The following is a 13,570-nucleotide window of genomic DNA, read 5'->3' as shown; positions in this document are numbered from 1 at the left end:
AGATATTATAGACTTACTGCAATTATGCTTCCATTATTCAACTCCTTTGGGTGCTTATCCCTTAAAATTGTCTTCAGGACACATAGCAAATTATTTTCAGTATTCTAAATGAATCTTCATCTTGTGGAGGTGGATTTGATTTTTGAAACTGGGCCCACTCAGGACAACTATGATGAGCAAGATGGGTGATAAAGCTGAGCATTGGGATCCCTGGGTGGCGCAGCGGTTTGGCGCCTGCCTTTGGCCCAGGGCGCGATCCTGGAGACCCGGGATCGAATCCCACGTCGGGCTCCCGGTGCATGGAGCCTGCTTCTCCCTCTGCCTGTGTCTCTACCTCATTCTCTCTCTCTCTCTGTGACTATCACAAATAAATAAAAAATTAAAAAAAAAAAAAGCTGAGCATTATCATCTCATAAGAACAACATATGGGCTTCTACCCCTGAATATTATGGACCATTCTGGTTATTATGACCATCCTTGCAGAAAATAACTCTAAGACTTGAACACGATATATAAATTGACTACCTGAGGGTACTGAAGAGGAAACAGAAGTAAATAGATTCTGGTGTGGCATGTGAGCTTGGAGAGGAGGGGATGAGGAGTCATACAAGTAAGGCCTCCACCACCACAACTTTTAGCTTGAAGCTAATTGTAGCTCACAAAGTGGCTTGTGTAATAGAGGGGCAACATTAAACACTCTACAGTCTTGCTGTCCTAGGGAATAAAAAGGTCAGAGCAACACGAATGCTGAAAAAGTGGGAGAACCCAGCAAGGAAACTGTTAAAAAGGAGACACCCCACCCCGCCGACCAAATTTCTAATCAATTGCTGAACCACATACATGCAGAACACACTCAAAGCAGTTGAGCTAGACAAAAAGATCTACACTCAGGCTGGAGCTGCCACCCAAGAAACAGTTCGCAGTTCAAGCCCAGCAAGAAAATCATTTGTTCAAACAAAGGAAAAAGCAACTCTCATCAGAGAGAAAAATAATGGAATCTGAAATCTCTGCAACTTAGCCTTCATAAGGTCCAAGCTGCAGTCCAAAGTTACCTAACAGGTAAAGAACCATGAAGCTGAAACACATCCTTCAAAGTCAATCAGATCTAACCCGAAGATGAATAAGATGTGGGAATCTTAAAACACAGGATTCTTAAGTGTTTTTATAGTTTTAAAAGACTTTACAGCTAAAGTAAATGAAGCAAATGAAGCAAAGAAAATTAAGGAAAAAACGCTTGTTTTCAAAGAATCAGAATCTCAGCAGAGAAATGGAAAGTTTCAGTGGAGAAATTAAAACCATAAAAAAGAACCAAAAGGAAATCCCTTTTAATGTGTTGCTTTCTTTCTGCATTCCAGGTTTATAACATTTTGACTAAGGTGTGCCTTAGAGTAGACTTTTATTTTACTTTTATTTTGTGTTTATTTTACTTGGTGTTTTTCCAGCATCTTGTGTCTGCAGATTTCTGACTTTTATTACATTTGGGAAGCATTTGGTTGTCATTTCTTCAAATATTTTTTCCACTCCATTTTCTTCTCTCCTTCTGCAATTCCAATCAGATGTATGTTTACTGTTTGATATCATCTAACAAGTCCCTAAGATTTTGTTCATTTAATTTTTTAAAAGATTTTATTTATTTCTATGAGAGAGAGCACAACACACATGAGAGAGAGAGAGAGAGAGAGAGAGAGAGAGAGCATGCGCAAGTGAGAGCATGGGGCAGGGGAAAGGGTTAGAGGGAGAGGGAGAAGCAGAGCAGGGAGCCCAATGTGGGCAGATTTCAGGACCCTGGGATCATGACCTGCGCCCAACACAGATGCTTAACCAATTGAGCCACTCAGGCACCCCTGTTCATTTTATTTTTGATATTTTTTCCTGTTACTCATCTTGAGTAATTTTGGTTGATCTATCTTAAAGTTTACTTATTCTTTCATTTAACATATCCATTTGGTTGTTAAGTCCATCTGCTCAATTCTTTTAAGAATTGTACTTTTCATTTCTAGAATTTGCATGAAGAAGTACATTATTAACTTTAATGGGCTATGAAAAGTTAAGGATGTATTTTGTAATTTATAGGTCAACCATTAATATAAAAATGCAGACACCGTAGCTAAAGAACCATCAATAAAACTAAAATGGAATATTTATAAAATATTAAAGTAATACCAAAAAAAGGCAGGAAATGGGAAATGAAGAAGCCGAAGAGAAAAGTTGGCAACAAAAATATAAAATGATAGAACCCAATTAACCATATTAATAATTACATCAAATGTTAATAGCCTAAACACTCATCAAAAGACTAAAATTGGTGATTATTCTTAAGTGGATCAAAAAAGCCAAATGTAACACCTCACTGGAAAAGATATATAGATGGCAAATAAACATGAAAGATGTGCCACATCATATGTAATTAGGAGTCTACAAATTAAAACAACAGATACCACTGGATGCCTATTAGAATGGCAAAAATTCAGGACACTGGTGACACTAGATACTGGTGAGGATGTGGATCAACAGGAACTCTCATCCATTGCTTGTAGGAATGCAAAATGGTACAGTTCCTTTGGAAGAAAGTTTGGTGGTTTCTTACAAATAAACACTCTTACCATCCAGCAATTACATTTCTTGACGTTTACCCAAATTAGTTGAAAACTTTTGTATAAACAAAAATTTTCACATAATGTTTAGAGCTGCTTTATTCATAATTGCCAAAAACTCCCAAGGTAACCAAGAGGTCCTTTAGTAGGTGAATGGATAAATAAACTGTGGTACATCCACACAAGGAATGTTATTCAGGGCTGAAAAGAAATGAGTTATCAAGCCACCAAAAAGACACAGAGGAACCTTAAATGCATATGAGACAAGCCACTCTGAAAAGCTATATACTGTTTGATTCTATTATAACATTCTGAAAAAGGCAAAACTATAAAAACAGTAAAAATATCTGGTTGCCAGGGAATGGGGTAGGGGAAAGGATGAATGAGCAGAACACAGCAGGTTTTTAGAAAAGTGAAACTATTCTGTATACTACAATGGGGGATACATGTTATTGTATGTTTGTTAAAACTCGTACCAAGTGTAAATCCAAATGTAAACTATGGACTTTGGGTAACAATGATGTCAGTGTTGGTTGAAACATATGTACCACTCTGGTGTGGGATGTTGATATTGGGGAGGGTATGTGTGTTTAGGGGGAGGGAACTCTCTATACTTTCTGCTCAATTTAACTGTGGACCTAGGACTGCTCTAAAAAATAGTCTATTTAAAAAACAAATACTTGAAATATAAAGTCAGAGACAGCTCAAAAATAGATGGATAGAAAAATGATATATCATGTAAACAGTAAGCATAGGAAGGCTTAAGTGGCTATATTAGTATCATACAAAATAGATTTTGAAACAAAGTGTATTACCAATGATAAAGGGCACTTCAGAATAATAAAAGTTTTAGTCAAGGTGACATAAAAATCACAAATTTGTCCATGCTCAATAATAGCTTCAAAATACATGAAGTGGGCTCCCTGGGTGGCTCAGCGGTTTGGTGCCTGCCTTTGGCCCAGGGCATGATCCTGGAGTCCTGGGATCGAGTCCCATATCCGGCTCCCTGCATGGAGCCTGCATCTCCCTCTGCCTATGTTTCTGGCCACCCCCCACCTCTCTCTGTGTCTCTCATGAATAAATAAATAAAATCTTTAAAAAAAATACATGAAGTAAAATTGACAGAATCAAAGGAAGAAATATGTAATCATAACTGGAGATTATAATGTCTCTCAGAAATTGATAGAGTTGGGACCCCTGGGTGGCTCATTGGTTGAGTGTCTGCCTTTGGCTCAGGTCATGATCCTGGGGTCCTGGGATTGAGTCCTGGATCAGGCTCCCTGCGAGGAGACTGTTTCTCCCTCTGCGTAGGTCTCTGCCTTTCTCTGTGTGTCTCTCATGAATAAATAAGATTTTTTTTTAAAAAAGAAAGAAATTGATAGAGTAAACAAACAAAAATCAGCAAAGATAGAAAATGTTAATAATATACTATCAACCACTTTGACCTAAGTGATATTTATAGAACACTTCACCCAACAACAGCAAAATGCACATTCTTTTCAAGTGTACATGATACGTTTATCAGGATAGACCATATTCTGGACCATAAACAAATCTCAGTAAATTCAAGTTTATTTTCTAACCACAATTAAATTAAATTGGAAACTAAGAACAGTGAGATAACTAGGAAAATCATAAATATTTGGAAACTAAACACTGAGTGAATGGGCATGTTTACCTTGAAGAAGAAATCACACGAGATTAGAAAATATTTTGTACTGAATGATAATAAAAATACAACATATCAAAATTCATGGGATATGCTAAGTAGAACCTAGAGGGAAATAAATTATAACTTTGAATTCCTATAAGATAAAAGAAGAGGGGATCCCTGGGTGGCTCAGCAGTTTAGTGCCTGCCTTTGGCCCAGGGCCGGATCCTGGAGTCCTGGGATTGAGTCAGGCTCCCGGCATGGAGCCTGCGTCTCCCTCCTCCTGTGTCTCTGCCTCTCTCTCTCTCTCTATCATAAATGAATAAATAAATCTTTTTAAAAATGAGAATAGGAAAAAAGGGAAAATCAGTAAAACCAAAAGTTGGTCATTTGAAAATACAAATAAAATTCATAAATCTCAATCCCAACTGACCAAGAAAAAAAATATATTGTCATATCAGTAATGAAAGAGAGGACTCCATTATAGATCTTTCAGACATGAAAAGAAGAACACTCCATTATTATTTTAAAATTTTTTTAGATTTATTTATTTATTTGTTGGGGGAGGGACAAAGGGAAAGAATCTTCATGCAGACTCCTCACTGAGCACAGAGTCTGACTCAGGGCTTGATCTTACTACCAATAAGATTATGATCCAAGCAGAAACTCAGAGTCAGATGCCCAAACAACTGAGGTGCCATCCAGTGCCCCAAACACTCATTATTAGTATGAGCATCTTTATGCATTAAATGTGACCATTTAGGTGAAATGGACACATTTTGGGAAAGATGTAAATTACAAAGCTGACTCAAGAAGGAACAGGAATTCTCAACAGCCCTATGACAAAGAAATGAAATTTGGAATTTTAAAACATTCTGATAAAGAAAACTTCTGGTTCAGATGGCTTCACTGGTGAATTTTATCAAGCATTTAAAGAAAAAATAATACCAATCTTACAAAAAATCTTCCAGAAAATAAAGGAGGAAGAAACACTTCCTAACTCAATTTATGATGTCATATTATCCTGATTCCAAAGCCAGGTGAAAACATCTTAAGAAAGAAAACTACAGATCAATATCCCTCATGAATATAGATGCAAAAATCCTCAAACAACATATTATCATCAAACCAAACCTAGAAGCATATAAAAAGATTATACACCGTAATCAAGGGGCAATGCAAGTTTGGCTTGACATCTGAAAATCAATGTAATTCAATAAATTAATAGAATATAGGAGGAAAAAATATCATTTTAAGAAGTACAGAAATAGCATTTTTTGAAATTCAAAACTGTTATCATTAAAAATAACTCAACAAATTGTGAATAAAAGCAAACTTCTCAACTTGATTAAGGCTATCTACAAAAGCTGACAGCTAATGTCATGCTACAATGTGAATGATTCAATGCTTTCTACCTAAGATCAGGATAAAGGCTAAGATATTAGCTCTAACCACTTTATTTAATATTGTATGGACCTGCCTAGCTAGTGCTAGGCACTGGTATACAGAGTATAGAGTATAAAGGAAGAAGTAAAACCATCTTTATTTTTAAGTGACATACAAAAAACCCTAAGGAATCCCAAAAAACTATTAGAAGTAATAATGAACTTAGCTAGGTTGCAGAATATAACATACAATAATCAATTTCATTTCACCATCTAAAACAGCATAAAAACATATAGGGATAGGTTTAGCAAAAGATGTGCAAGACCTATAGGCTGAAAAGCTACAAGACATTATGGGAAATTCAGGAAGGTCTCCATAAATAGAGCTATACCATGTTCATGGATTAGAGGTTTCAATGTTGTTAAATGAGCAATCCTCCTTAAATTAGTCAATAGATTTGGTGTAATCCCTGGGGAAATCCAGAGAAGGTTTTTTTTTTTTTTTTTTAAGAAATTTACAAATTTACTTTAAACTTTATATGGGAAGACAACCTAGGATATTTAAAACTATTTTGAAAAAGGAGAACAATGTTGGAGCACTTACACTGTCTAATTTCAAGAAAAACATGTGGCTCTTGCAGTAACGGTATGTGGCCCTTACTAACAATCTGTAGTAAACTGAATTTTATTCTTTTGGCTTATAAATTAACATTTCAATAATTTCCAAAAAAGGAAAGGTGGCACAGCTCTGATATAAGCATGTAATTTCCCAAGATGGCTACTATGAAGGGTAATACTCATTTGGCATGATTGCTGGGGGAAAGAATGCATGTTGAACATAAGCTTTGTAATCAAGATAGAACTGGGTTTAAATACTGTATACGCCACTTATCTCTCTAAACCTCAGTTTCTTCATCTGAAAGTGGGATGCACAGTGTAAAAATTAAAGAAATACAGCATGGAGACTTAGCTCTATGTTATGACTGTGGAGCTAACCTAACTGGGCCCTGTTCCTAACTCTGCCATTTTGTAACTATGTGGCCTTGGGCATGTTTAACCTTTCCATGCTTCACTTTACTTGTTTTTAAATTGAGGATACTAAAAGTGCCTATAAACATTGTAATGGACATCAAATGAATTAATAAATCTAAAGCACTTAGAACAGTCTGGCACATAATATGTACTCAAAAAACTATTACCTACTGTTGTTATCATGTCCCTGTGTTATGAGGACAAAATGTGGTTACTTTCATCAAACACCAAGCAAGGCTCCCAGTATCTACTAAATGTTAGCTCTCATCCTTCTACAGAGCCTAAGTAGCATTCTAGGAGTAGGGTTTGACACTGATGTGTGTATTTTGCAGTATAGGGGGTAGTCATAAATTTTAGTTTCTTAAATGTTCTTTCTCTATAATTTTTTCAATACTTAAAAAAATGCCTCCTGATAGAATTATAATGCAAAATGGAAACCTTAATACTGGATGTCAAATACTATCCCTCCAAGACTCCATCACAGGCCATATATCTCCTTTGATCCCAACTGGCAATCATGTCCAGCAGCCTGCTGCCCAAGGACTGCAAAACGCAGGCTGCCTCCCTCTTTTCCTCTTCCCTTTCTTTTTCTTCTTTGGTTGTGTTAGGCAGAAACTACAGGGCACCATAAAACAGTCAGAAGTTTCTATTCTCCCTTTATTCTGTGTCAAATGCAATAGCAATTGGTGTACAGCTGTCATCCTCCTGCCCTCCCCTTAAAGGACAACTCCTCAGCTGTGTGAATAGCTCTGAGCCCTAGAACTGGCATAACTTGCTCTACCAATGGGTCAGATGACAGCAGGGTCATCCACAACTTATAAATGGCCTTTGAGTGCACAGCTTCAGAACCACATGGAGGGAGAGGAGGTGGTTCCATTTCTTTAATAATTTTCCTCGGAGAAGAACTCGTGATTGCGTGGTAACAATTTTATATCTTCATTAGGGATGCTGAGCTTTTAAATTTTGCCTTCTAATTGAAACATGAAAAGTTAGAAGGATTTTAAGCCAAAAGACATTAAGCAGAGGATCTGCACATATCCCATAACCTATTCCTTTGTTGGAGATCTGCAGCCAGTCTCTGAGATGGGGAAATAGAACTTGGCTCTGCTTCTATGTGAAGAGCCAATCTCTATACATTGAGGGGGGAGAGGGATGTTTGGGTCTCTCCGGTCTATCTTGGGCATTTTCTCTGAAAAGCCCTCATATGTTGACTTTCCAAAGATAAGACTTCTCCTTCACTGTCTTCACTCCCCAGCCACCCATGTCTCTGTAGCAGCCAAGGCAGCAAAATAAGTAAACACAAGCATCTATGCAGAGATGCTCTTTGGCCCCCTAGGTACAAACTTTCACATTATTTTGCAAACTCTTTTTTCTCCTCATTACCTTGATTTCTCTGCATCACTATAAGGTGTGGGCTTTACTCTCTTCCTTTTCTTTTAAACAATTTAAGTGATGTTACCCTGTGCCTTTCTCCACTAATAATAATAAAACTTTCCCAATAGTCCATCTTGTCTAAATTTTCTAAAATTTTCTCCTCCTTTTCCTCCTCTCCTATTGCTTACCCTCCCATTTTTCCCTTGGAATGATCCACTGGGAATTAAGATTTTTTCATGAGAAGAGGCCGAGTATTCCTCTCAAAGGGACCACAGCTCCGGCAGGCTTATGTTTGCATTATCAATGGCACTTCAATCACATTGCCAAAGTATTTCAGACAGAATGTGTGAAGAATGTGAGCTTTTAAAAAATCTTCGGCCAAGAGTCAACTTTTCTTGAGCTATTTGAAATCCTTCCCACACAACCTCAATTCCCAGTCTCACTACACTTTTACTAATTAATGTTTATTTTCCCATGTCCAAATGTTCTGCTTGTATATGCCTACAATGTGGCAGCATTCCCTACCCTAGGAACTCTCTAGCTATGGTAGAGTGAAGATAATGTATAAACAGGAAGTCAAAATTTGACATAAAAAGATCCTTTGTAAACAGAAGTCTCTATTATGAATTTCCTGACCCTTTCTGGGAACATTGAAATGTAGGCACATACATCATTATTGCCTAAAGCTTCAAGTCAAGAACGAAGTTAATGTTGAACACCATTCTGTGTGCTTTGCCACAGGCTCATTCATTCATTCATTCATTCAGCAAATACTGTATATAAGGCAGGATACAGGCACTAAGGTTGTATATAGAGATAAGAAAGTGTTCTCATGATTATAGAACTCATATTCTAGTGGAAAGACAGACAAGTAAAGAAATAATTTCAAAGTAAGATTGCTAAGTTAGAGGAATTAACACATGGTGTGGGAAGACTGGGGAGGAAAACGGTAACATGGGGGTAGGATAAATGCGTTTATTGACAATTGTTAGTGTCCACTATGCACCAAGTAGTGTTGGGGGAACGGGAAAACAAAACAAATTCCCGTCTTTGCAGAGTTTACATTCTAATGAAAGAGACAGGCAATAAGAAAAAAGGATGTACTATCAGGATGCTGGATAGTGTTCTAGAAGGGGGGCCTGGAAACAAAACAAAACGCTGGGATGAAAGGTAGGTTGCAGAGGAGCGATGCAGGAGATGGGAACAGGTGAGCAAGGGCATGAAATATTCTGCAAAGGGAGTTATTAGGTGTATCATTAGGTGGATCACAGGTGCAATAGGAGGGATAGGGTGCATTTTTCCCTAAGACAGAGTTTGGAACTCAATGTCAGAACCAGAAGGGACACTGGAGGTAAAAATGAACATACTACCTCATTTTTCCAGATGAAGAAAATTAGACTCGCAGAGGGAGAAGTAATTTGTCCCAGCGAGTGGGGGGCAGAACCGGGATTAACGCACTTTTCTCCACAGTTCAGCCCTGGCCTCCCTCCCAGGAGAAGCCGTGCTGGGGAGGCCGCTGGGAAGGGCAGCCTGGGTCTCGGGATCCCGACGCACACAGCGCCCCCTACCGGTGCTTCCCTGCAGAGCCGCTCCCCTTCTGGCCTCGAGCTGGGGCTCCCCGGGCGCAGACGGCGGCAGCTCCCGGTCCGCGGGGCCCCGGGGGTGCGCGCGGGCCTCCCGGCCGCTTCACCTGTTTTCTTCCGCCGCCGAGGGGCTTCCGGGGCGGGGGCGGGGGCGGCGGCCCGGGGCCCGGACTCGGCGGGAGCGGGGCGCTCTGCATCTCCCGGCTGGAGACCCGCCACCCCCCACCCCCCACCCCCCGCCGGCCGCGGCGCACGCCGAGCCCTGCAATTGGCGGCGGGGTTGGCGGCGTCGGGAGCAACGCCCTTTCGCCGGCTTTCCCGGCGGCCGGGACCCGAGGCCGGCTCCCCGCGACAGCCGCCCGCCCCTCCGCCCCACCCTTCCTCCCCCGCCCGCCGCCTCCTCCCGGCCCAGGGTCCGGGAGCAGCGGCGCGCGCGGAGCTCCGAGCCATGGGAGGCTCGCACTCTCAGAGCCCGCGGGGCCGGGAGCCGGCGGGGGACAGGCCCCCGACAGCCCGAGACAGCGCGTGAGTCCCGAGCCCTCCCCGGGGCCGCCGTTCGGGGGTTGGCGCGCCGGCCCGGGGGCGCTGCGGAGGTGGGGTTCCCTTCCGCGGGGCCGGGGCGCCGGGGCGCCGGGGTGGGCCTGGCGGCACGTCCCGCCGCGAGCCTGGCCCTGCTGGGGCTCCGGGGCGCCCCGCCGCGACCCCACCGCCCAGGTCGCGCCCAGGCGGGGCCGCTGCCCGGCGCCTGCCTGTTCGCGCTGCGCGGGTGGGAGAAGGGGACCCCGAGGTTTCCCGAACTCGTCCACGCGGGAAAACACACGTGTCCTCAAGGGCTCGGACGTATTCGCGAGACAGCTGTGTGCAGGGGAGGTAGATACAAGAGAGGAGCTCGAGTCTCAGATAATTGGGCTCGTGTTGGCCTTCGGAGTGCAGGAATTTGGATGCAGCGCTTGCTGTTCCTAAGAACTCCCTCTCTTGTTTGCTCCGAGGGCTTCGTGATGATCTCACAGAAAGGGCTGTATTGTAGCAGCAGCAATTAGGCTTTTGTTCTGGGACAGCAACAATCGGGGACACCCTGTAACTGAAATGCAAACTGCGAAGAAACATTTTTAGAGAACGTAGTTTAAAGCAAGTTAGTTGCAGGGTTGGAAAGGGGGCCATGCTTCTCTCCAGAGAGAATGCGTGAAGAACTACTTGAGAACACAAATGGTTGTTAAGCTTTTATTTTAAAGATTTTGTTTACTCATGAGAGAGAGAGAGAGAGAGAGAGGCAGAGACACAGGCAGAGGGAGAAGGGAGCCTGATGCGGGACTTGATCCCAGGACCCCGGGATCTCGTCCTGAGCGGAAGGCAGCTCAACCGCTGAGCCACTCAGGCGTCCCAGTCGTTAAGCTTTTAGTTTAAAATAGTTTTAGAGCGTGTGTAGATCTTGGAGGTGAGGTAATGTTAAGGAATTCATACTGTATTTTAAGTCGGCCAATGACAAAGCTAATTCATTTGAGAATAGACACTTAGGCTTCACATAGAGCAGCCTGGCCATGGTGGGGGGCGGGGGGTGGTGGTTGATCATCTTTTCAAGGCAAAGTAGCTTTCTGAATTTCCAAATGATAGACATGTTAGTTATGCCTCCTGATGTTTATGTATGATCACTAAACTTAGATCAGGAAGCTTATTAATCACTTGGATAGCTCATACAGCATATAAAATGTGCAAAACACTTTTTAAAATACTCTAATCCCCAAGAACATCCGGTTTCTATTATTGCCCTCATGTTCCTGATGAGAAAACTGAAGGACAGAGAGATTAAGTGACTTGCCCAAGGTCACACTGCCAGAAGGTGTATAGACTCCAGGTCGCTTGCTGCAGCTGCCTCCCACAGGAGAGCTGGGGCTATTACGGGAAGCTAACTTTTGTCTCAGCCGGCAGAATTCATCCCACATTTTTTTTTTTCTTTAATTCTTCCTGCATAAGGGAGAAATCTGAATTAGCAATGCTTAGAATCTACTAAGAGGAAATTGCCAAAGTTGATTTAACCTTTTAAAAAACAAATAGGGGGGCAGCCCGGGTGGCTCAGCGGTTTAGCGCCACCTTCAGCCCAGGGCATGATTCTGGAGACCTGGGATCGAGTCCCTCATTGGGCTCCCTGCATGGAGCCTGCTCCTCCCTCTGCCGGTGTCTCTGCCTCTCTCTCTCTCTCTCTCTCTCTGTCTCTATCTCTCACGAATAAATAAATAAAATCTTAAAAAAAAAAAAAACAAATATGAGGGACACCTAGGTGGCTCAGGGCGTGATCCCGGGATCCGGGATCGTGTCCCACACTGGGCTCCTCGCAGGAAGCCTGCTTCTTCCTCTACCTGTGCCTCTGCCTCTCTCTCTCTCCCTGTGTCTCTCATGAATAAATAAATAAAATCTTTTAAAAAATAAAGAAACAAATATGAGAAGCAGTGTAACATTGAGATGAAGTTAAGTGTTTTAGAAGCACAGAGCTTTGGGTTTACTTCTAGGCTCTGCTCCTTAACAGCTGGAGATCTTTAGTCTGTTCCTTAACCTCTCTGTATTTATTTCCTTATTTGTAAAGTGGGAATGAAAACCATGTCCATTTCATAGGCTGTTCTGAAGGTGACATAAGATCAGGTGTATATGAAAAAATAAGTTAATAGTGATATAATATGTCTCTGAGCAATATATTGTTTTAGCCAAGGATAAAAGTTGACTAATCTTTGTGAACACGTGGCAGGGTTTACTGTGTAATTTGAAAGTAAATATTAGAATCATTCACTAGTAACATGCAGAACGCAGTGCTTCCATGTATGGTTCACTTGTTAGGGTGAGGAATTTGATTCCCAATTGTTAAATTTTCCAATGGCATGGCAGTAGATAGAGGATCTCTCTTTCAATGAGGTTCTTACATGTACCTTAGATATTTAGCAAAGCTGGCCTAAGTATGATCAGCATAAAAGCCCATCTTTGATCTTCACCTGGAAATACAGCCCAGGTGTGCCCTTCCCTACTCAGTTGAATACATTAAGAAGCACATAAACTCATGTAGGCAACAATAGGATTATTTGGTCTCAGAGTGTGCAGACTCTGCTTAAGGAGTCAACCCTACAAACCACTTGGTGTGCACTAGGTCAAAGACTAGAAATAAGAGATTCCACACCTGTAATATGAAAAGCTAAAAGTATATCCTTTATCCAAGCCCTGCCTTTTTAGATGTACAAGCCACAAGTCTCTCCAGGGTCTGAGAAAGTGGGGGATTCGTTGTTAATGTCACCCGGCCACAGATTTCCTGCCGGACATATGGCTATCGTGGATAACACTGACCTCAAGGAAGTTCTCCTACTCAAGCCTTTGCAGTTGCATTTTCAAAATCTATTGTTCCTTTCCAAAAAAATAAATACATGAAAAGCTCACAAGGAACACATTACTATGGCATTTGTCTTTTGAGGGAGAAATTATGTTTCAGGATGTTCACAATTTATAGTTCAGAATAATTTAATCAAGCCCTAAAATTAACCAGATAAATCTCTTGTAGCAGAGCTCTATTGTGAAATATAAAGAAGTATGGAAGTACATGAAAAGAAATGTCTGTTTTGTTTTTTTTTTTCTCAGTCCCTGTGCACAGTCTGGCTGAAGAAATGCCCATTTTTAAGATAATGCTCATCAGTATTGAAAATTGTAGCTGTCTGCCTTACTCAAACCCAAGGAAACAAAATTGCTGGCTTTGGTAAAAAAAAAAAAATTAGGGGAAATTTCACTTCATTTATTCAGGGAGGCTGCACACTATGGTGATTAGGAACAGAAGCTGAAGAGTGAGGCAGACCTGGATTGGAATTCCAGCTAGAGAGTTTACTGACTTCCTTTAGGAAGCCTTAGAAAAGAATCACTTAATTCCTCTGTTGGGCAAAATTTCTACATCTTTAAAATGGCAGTAATCGTGGGGGTGCCTGG

At 41.4% G+C, this 13,570-nt stretch overlaps 1 protein-coding gene across 14 annotated transcripts in view; it reads left to right on the top strand.

The window, feature by feature from the left end:
- Window positions 1–13,570, top strand: part of TACC1 (transforming acidic coiled-coil containing protein 1) — a 120,097-nt gene that overhangs the window by 20,701 nt on the left and 85,826 nt on the right. For 3 of the 14 annotated variants that reach the window (XM_025433636.3, XM_025433501.3, XM_025433410.3), the window contains exon 1: window positions 9,991–10,144. The exons of 5 other annotated variants lie outside the window; for them this stretch is intronic. In XM_025433636.3, the coding sequence (XP_025289421.1) occupies window positions 10,068–10,144 (77 nt within the window). In that variant the 5' untranslated portion in view covers window positions 9,991–10,067. Of the gene's footprint in view, window positions 1–9,990; window positions 10,145–13,570 lie in introns of those variants that run through there. 6 more of the 14 variants (XM_049094844.1, XM_049094843.1, XM_035700241.2 and 3 more) reach the window with 4 other exon arrangements.

Source organism: Canis lupus, chromosome 16, assembly GCF_003254725.2.
Source record: "Canis lupus dingo isolate Sandy chromosome 16, ASM325472v2, whole genome shotgun sequence".
NCBI classification, from domain to species: domain Eukaryota; kingdom Metazoa; phylum Chordata; class Mammalia; order Carnivora; family Canidae; genus Canis; species Canis lupus.
This window is presented reverse-complemented; position numbering and strand designations above follow the sequence as displayed.